Source organism: Numida meleagris, chromosome 1, assembly GCF_002078875.1.
Source record: "Numida meleagris isolate 19003 breed g44 Domestic line chromosome 1, NumMel1.0, whole genome shotgun sequence".
Lineage (NCBI taxonomy): Eukaryota > Metazoa > Chordata > Aves > Galliformes > Numididae > Numida > Numida meleagris.
The window spans coordinates 132,851,841-132,857,704 of record NC_034409.1 but is presented as its reverse complement, the minus strand read 5'-3'; the positions used below and the strand labels follow the sequence as shown (position 1 = coordinate 132,857,704).

At 57.8% G+C, this 5,864-nt stretch overlaps 1 protein-coding gene across 1 annotated transcript in view; it reads right to left on the bottom strand.

Moving 5' to 3' along the window:
* POU3F3 (POU class 3 homeobox 3) overlaps positions 4,975 to 5,864 on the bottom strand; it is an 8,687-nt gene continuing 7,797 nt past the window's right edge. The window contains exon 3 of the mRNA XM_021401208.1: positions 4,975 to 5,859. Coding sequence (XP_021256883.1) covers positions 5,002 to 5,859 — 858 coding nt within the window. The 3' untranslated portion in view covers positions 4,975 to 5,001. The remainder of the gene's footprint in view (positions 5,860 to 5,864) is intronic.

Sequence of the window (5,864 nt, the reverse complement as noted above, 5' to 3'; positions counted from 1 at the left end):
ACACACGCTGCTCAAGGAGTCCCTCAGGCTCCTCTCCTACCCAAGCACCCGCTCGCCCCGTGCCCAAAGCCGGCTCAGAGCAGGGCTGGGGCAGCACCCTCAAGTTTTTGCCCCCCATCCCTTTCCACAACGATGTTCTCCTCTATCGCCCTGTGGGTTAACATATAGCTATATCTTCCCCTGTGGCTCCAAACATCTCAGCATTTTTGGATTTGGGAAAAGCACAGAGGGCGGGGGGGGGGAGGAGTAAATAACCCCCCGCCAGGTCTACCCGCTCCGTCTCGTCAGGGGTGGTCTTCCCGGGGGGGAGAGATGCTGCCTGAACGCGACGCTCGGGAGGGTTTCGCCTTCCAGCTCCCCGTGGCACCGGCAGACAGCTCCATTAAAAAAGTGGTTTTCCAGTGCTCTCGAAAAGCCGTTATTTTTTTACATCGCTTTTAGGAAGATGGATTAACAAAACATTGCGTTTCAAGCCACTCTGATCTGTAATTAAACGGAGGAGCCGGTTTGTATTCTCCTATGGCTTTTACAGAAGTTGCAGTGATCCAAAGTCAGGTTGCTGTGTCAGAGTGGCATTTTTATTAATGAGAACACAAAAAGCTTGCATATTCTTAGCCCGGCTTGAATTTAGTTGCTAAGCAACCGCTGTATGGTAATTCATCCGCGAAATTTAAATCTTTCAGAAAGGACGCTGCGCTGTGCTCAATGCTCGCCACGAGGAAAACAACCGCGTGGGACCCGCGGCAGCTGCCGCCCCTCGCCCCTCCGCCCCGGGACGGCCCCGGCCCGGCTCCGTTGCCCGCGGGCTGCCCGGAGCCGCCCGGGAGGCGGCGGGAGGGAGGCGGGCGGGACCCCGCCAGCGCCGCCCCGTCCGCCCGCGGCCGCTTCCCACGCGTGGGCGCCGCCGGCCCCAGGAGCCCGGCCCCGCTGCTCGCTCGGAGCGCGGCCGGCGGTCACCCCTCCGCTTTTTGTCTCGCCAAAGAGTCTCGGCCAAAAGGAGCTCCCTACTGCTGCGTCATTGACACCGCGGGGTCGCTCGCTGCCTTTCTTTCTCCTTTCTCGAGACTCTCGTCGAAGCCTGCGCCCGCTCCATTATTCCAAAGTGCAACTGAAATTACCGCGCGGGGACCCGGCGCCGCGGCTCTGCCATCGGCCCCGCACCGCGCTCCCTGCCCCGAGCCCGCTCCCGGGGCCGCCACTTGTTGCGTCCCTTTGAGACCGAGTCACGGAGCAAACGGAGGGCCCCCGCCCGCAGCCACAGCCCCGCGCAAACGGGGAGCGATGCGTGCGCACCTGCACAGACGTACACAGCAGCGGCTTGGAGGTGTCCATCATTTATTACAAAAATAAACGAGTCAGTACAACAAGACGTTGTTGCTTTCGACGGGATGAATATTTTACAAATAGATAATTTAAGGAAAAAAAAAACAAGTCCAAGTCGAGTTGTTAAAATTACTGAAGATATTACACTTATCGATAGAATAATCAACAGTATGTACCGCGTTTCGTATCAGAACCGATTACTCTCCGTGTAAAACCATTCGCACGGGGCAGGTGACGAGCACCGCGGCGTGCACACACGAGGCACGAAACACGAGGGCTGTTTCGGGCTCATTCCGACCGGGAACCGCCGCTCCGTAAGCCAACGCGGAGCCCTTTGCTCAGCTCCGAACACACGCGGACTGCGGCTGCAACGCACCTGAAGGGACGGAGTGGGAGCACCCGGCCGGGGGGGTGGGGTTGGGGGGGATGGGAATGAAGAGCACGAAGTGATCCCCGCTCGGGATGGCCCGGGCTGAGCGATGGGAACTTTGTGGGACATAGGCTTTAGAGAAGGGCAAAAATGAGGAAGAAGAAGAGGGAAGAAGAGGAAAACGATACCGACTCAGTTTCGCGCACAGAACGCTGATATTAGAAATGAAAACAATCACTGAGTGCATTAGGAGACGTGGCGATACACAACGATATTGCCATTATTTACACGTGTAACGATACGAGCCCGAACGCAGAGCCCTCATCTCTCACCTATCCCGGTTATCTCTGACGTTCCCAAATACACTCAGAAGACTCAGCTGGGGGCGGGGGGGGAGGGGGGCTGACCACGGCCTCACTTTTCTCTCACAATAACTCCGCAGAACGGGCGTATTTCGCAGAGTCCGCGCAGCCGAGCGCTGCCCCGGCCCAGCCCCGGCCCCTCTCCCCCGGCACGCCGCCGAGGCCGTTCCCTAACAGCGCGCAGCGCCAAGCCGAACGCCGGCCCTTTGTGACCATCCAAACCCGGGCACCAGACACCACCGAGAGAATGTAACGCGGCCCTTCTCCGTGGCTTGACAATCGCCTGCGAAAACCCCGTTCCCGGCCCGGAGCTCCGGGAGACGAACAAAGAACCGCCGCCGTCACCTTCCTCCTTTCCTTCCTCTTTCTATTTTATTTCAAGTAATTTTTTCCTTTTCTTTTTTTCCCTTCCCCCCCCCCCCCTCCTTTCCTCCTTGCCAGCGAGGCCCTGCGGTATCGCACAAACCCCCCGACACTGCGATGTGCCACGATCCGGCGCTACAACGCCCGGCGCACGGCCGCGATTTGCGGGCTGACACCGCCGGGAACGACCGCTCGGGAGGGAAGAAGAGGGGAGGAAGGAGCCGCGGGCCCGGGGGCTGCTAACGGAGAGCGGCTGGGGGAGGGCTGGGGGTCAGCCCGTCCCCACCGCGTCCCCGCTCCGCAGCGCAGCGGCCGAGGCGCACCGCGACGCGTTCGGCGCACCCGTGTGACAGCGCTGCCGCTGCTGCGGGAGCACGGCGCACCCGCGGCCGGAGCCCCGGCAGCAGCAGAGCGGTTTGCGGGGGGGCTGGAAGCGTCCCCCTGGGTATCCTTCCGGGGAAAGAAAAAGCACCTTCTCCTTACACCCTGCAGATAAACCAGGTACAAATCTTTCCAGAGACAGATAAACGCGTCAAAACAACGCACGGCTCTCTCCCCCCACCCCACCCCACCCTCCCCCTCCCCTTCGTTTGAACAACACCGAACTTTTGGCAGCACCGCCGTCGCCTTCAGCCTCCCACCCCCCCCCCCCCCCGCTCCGCAGCGTCACACGGCGCAACCCCGCGGCTCTGCGCCGTCCCTTCCGCGGGGCCCCGCGCTGCGCCCGCACTCAGCGCGGTGCCCTCCGCCCCCGGCGCGGCCTCCGCTGAACTTTTTTCGGCCCCGCGTCGGATGCAGCAGACACAGAGTCGTTCATTCTAACAAATTTATTTTCTCAATCAGCTCTTACGGAATCACTACTCAAATTAAATTACAATCAAATTATCACATCAAAAGATACCCTTATTACCTAACAACTGTCCATAGTTTCATTTCATTTTGATTTGTGCTCGTCTGAAAAAAACACGTAATACAAGATCTGGGGAAAAAATAAATTACCGTTTTGCAGCAGTTCATAGGTATTCTGAATAAAATATTAAAAGAAGTCATTTAATGAAAATATAAAGCAAATTTTTTTTTTTTTTTTAGATCAACAACGGATCTAACAATTCTATATTGCCGTCTTTTTGAAAAGTCTGTTTATTAAAACCTACCAAAAACACTGCTTGGAAATGGCAGTATTATATAATCACATCCACAGCACCCATTCAATCAAAGTTGGCAACGGATTTAGGAGAGGAGAAGTTCAGATAAGTGCAGCTGCAGATGCTCAGTCCTTCTAAATCCCTTTATCTGAATCAGTCCAGAAATAAAAAATAAAAATATTAATAAAAAAAATATTAGCGGTGGATTTTTTTTTTAATTTTTTTTTTTTTAATGACTCTTCCGTGATGATTGGCAGCCGTCAGGAGCGGGACTGTGACAGCCCCAAACGGTTTCCCTTCCTCTCGCTGCTCCCTTAATTCAGCGCAGTCCTTCTACGGAGCTCCAACTTTAGGGACCAGCGGCCTCTCCACCCCCCCTGGTTTCTGTCTGTCCCCCGCCCCCGCCTCCCTCTCCTCAGGGTCAGTGTTCAGTGTGCGGGCATGTATTCCCATAGTTTTGTTCTATAGCTATACCTATATATATAGATAAATATATATATATGTATTTGCCTCCCTACGCAGTCTGCTTGTTTTTAGTGCTGTGTGCATATTTTCATTATTATTATTTTTTCTTCCTGGAAAAAGTGGCCCTTCTCATTCTGCAGAATATATCGCTCTATAGATATCTATGTTCTCAGAGTGGATGTCTGCCTTGCACCAAAATCCTACGGTTTGGCCAAGAAAAACAGAGGTGCTGGCACGCAGCAGGCCCCCTCTGATTAATCACATCGTTTTGCTTCTGCTTCCCTTTTTTTTTTTTTTTTTTGGATCTCTCCCATTCAGAAAAATAAGAATTAAAAATTAAAAAAAGAAGAAAATAAATAAAGAAAATAAAGGAAAAGGAAAAAAAAAAAGGGAGGGAAGGGGGAGAGGAAAAGGAGGGGGAAAAAAAAGTTTCCGTGATTGAGAGAAGAGCCCTTTGGGGATCAGGGAGAGCACGGGGGGGAGGAGGGGAGAGGTGCAGACCCCATCGCTGCGAGAGGGGCTCACGGGGGGGGGGGGGGGGGGGGGCGAAAATCAAAAACCCGAACAGAAACCCAAGGCAGAACCCACCCGGCCGAGCCCTCTTCCCACAGCAGCCCCCGGCACATCTGCAGTTTTGGTGCATTACGCATCTCCACCCCGTTCTCCCAACGCAGCGGAAACGCTCTCGCTCGGCTCGACCTTCCCCGGCGCTCCCTCTCGGTATCGATCCCGTATAGTCAGATAGATACGGGCGCCCGCCTCTATCCGTACATATACCGACACGGGCGGTCCGAGCGAGCCCGGACCGCGCGCGCGTATGTGTGTGTGTGAGTGCGTGCGTGCGTGCGTGTGAGTGTGAGTGTCCGTGTCCGTGTGTGTGAGCGCGGCGCCGCCGCCGCCGCCGCCGCCGCCGCCGCCGGAGCGTTCCCGGTGCGGCCCCGGCGCGGCCCGGCCCGGCCCCGCGGAGCCCCGCTCACTGCACGCCGCTCTGCAGTCCGTGGTGAGGGGGCGGCGTGTCGGAGCTGACGGCGCCGACCTGCGAGTAGACATCGTCGGGGGTCTGCTGCTGGATCCCCGGCGGGGTCATGCGTTTCTCTTTCTGCCTCCGATTGCAAAACCAAACCCTGACCACCTCCTTCTCCAGCTGCAGGCTGTCCGCTAGGTTCGTAATCTCCTGGGCGGAGGGCTTGGGGCATTTCAGAAAGTGGCTCTCCAAGGCCCCCTTGACACTCACCTCGATGGAGGTCCGCTTCTTCCTCTTCCTGCCCTGCGCCGCGATCTTGTCGATGCTGGTGGGGCTGCCGGTGGAGGAGTCGGCTTCCTCCAGCCACTTGTTCAACAAAGGCTTCAGCTTGCACATGTTCTTGAAGCTGAGCTGCAGGGCCTCGAAGCGGCAGATGGTGGTCTGCGAGAAGACGTTGCCGTACAGGGTGCCCAGCGCCAGCCCCACGTCGGCCTGCGTGAAGCCCAGCTTAATCCGCCGCTGCTTGAACTGCTTGGCGAACTGCTCCAGGTCGTCCGAGGTCGGCGTGTCCTCGTCCGAGTGCGCCTCGTGGCTGTTGACGGCGCCGTGGTGCGGCGCGTGGTGCCCGGGGTGCGGGTGGTGGTGGTGGTGGTGGTGCCCGGGGTGCTCGCCCAGCTCCGCCGTCTCGCCGCCGCGCACCAGCCCGGGGTGCACCAGGCTCTGCCCGCCGCCCGCGGGGCTCAGCATGCCGTTCACCGTGAAGCCCCCGGGCTGCGAGTAGAGGAGCGACTGCTGCTGCTGCTGCCCGCCGGCCATGGCGGGCAGGTGGGCGGCCGCCGCCGCCGCGCCCCAGGCCGCGGGGTGCCCCTGGT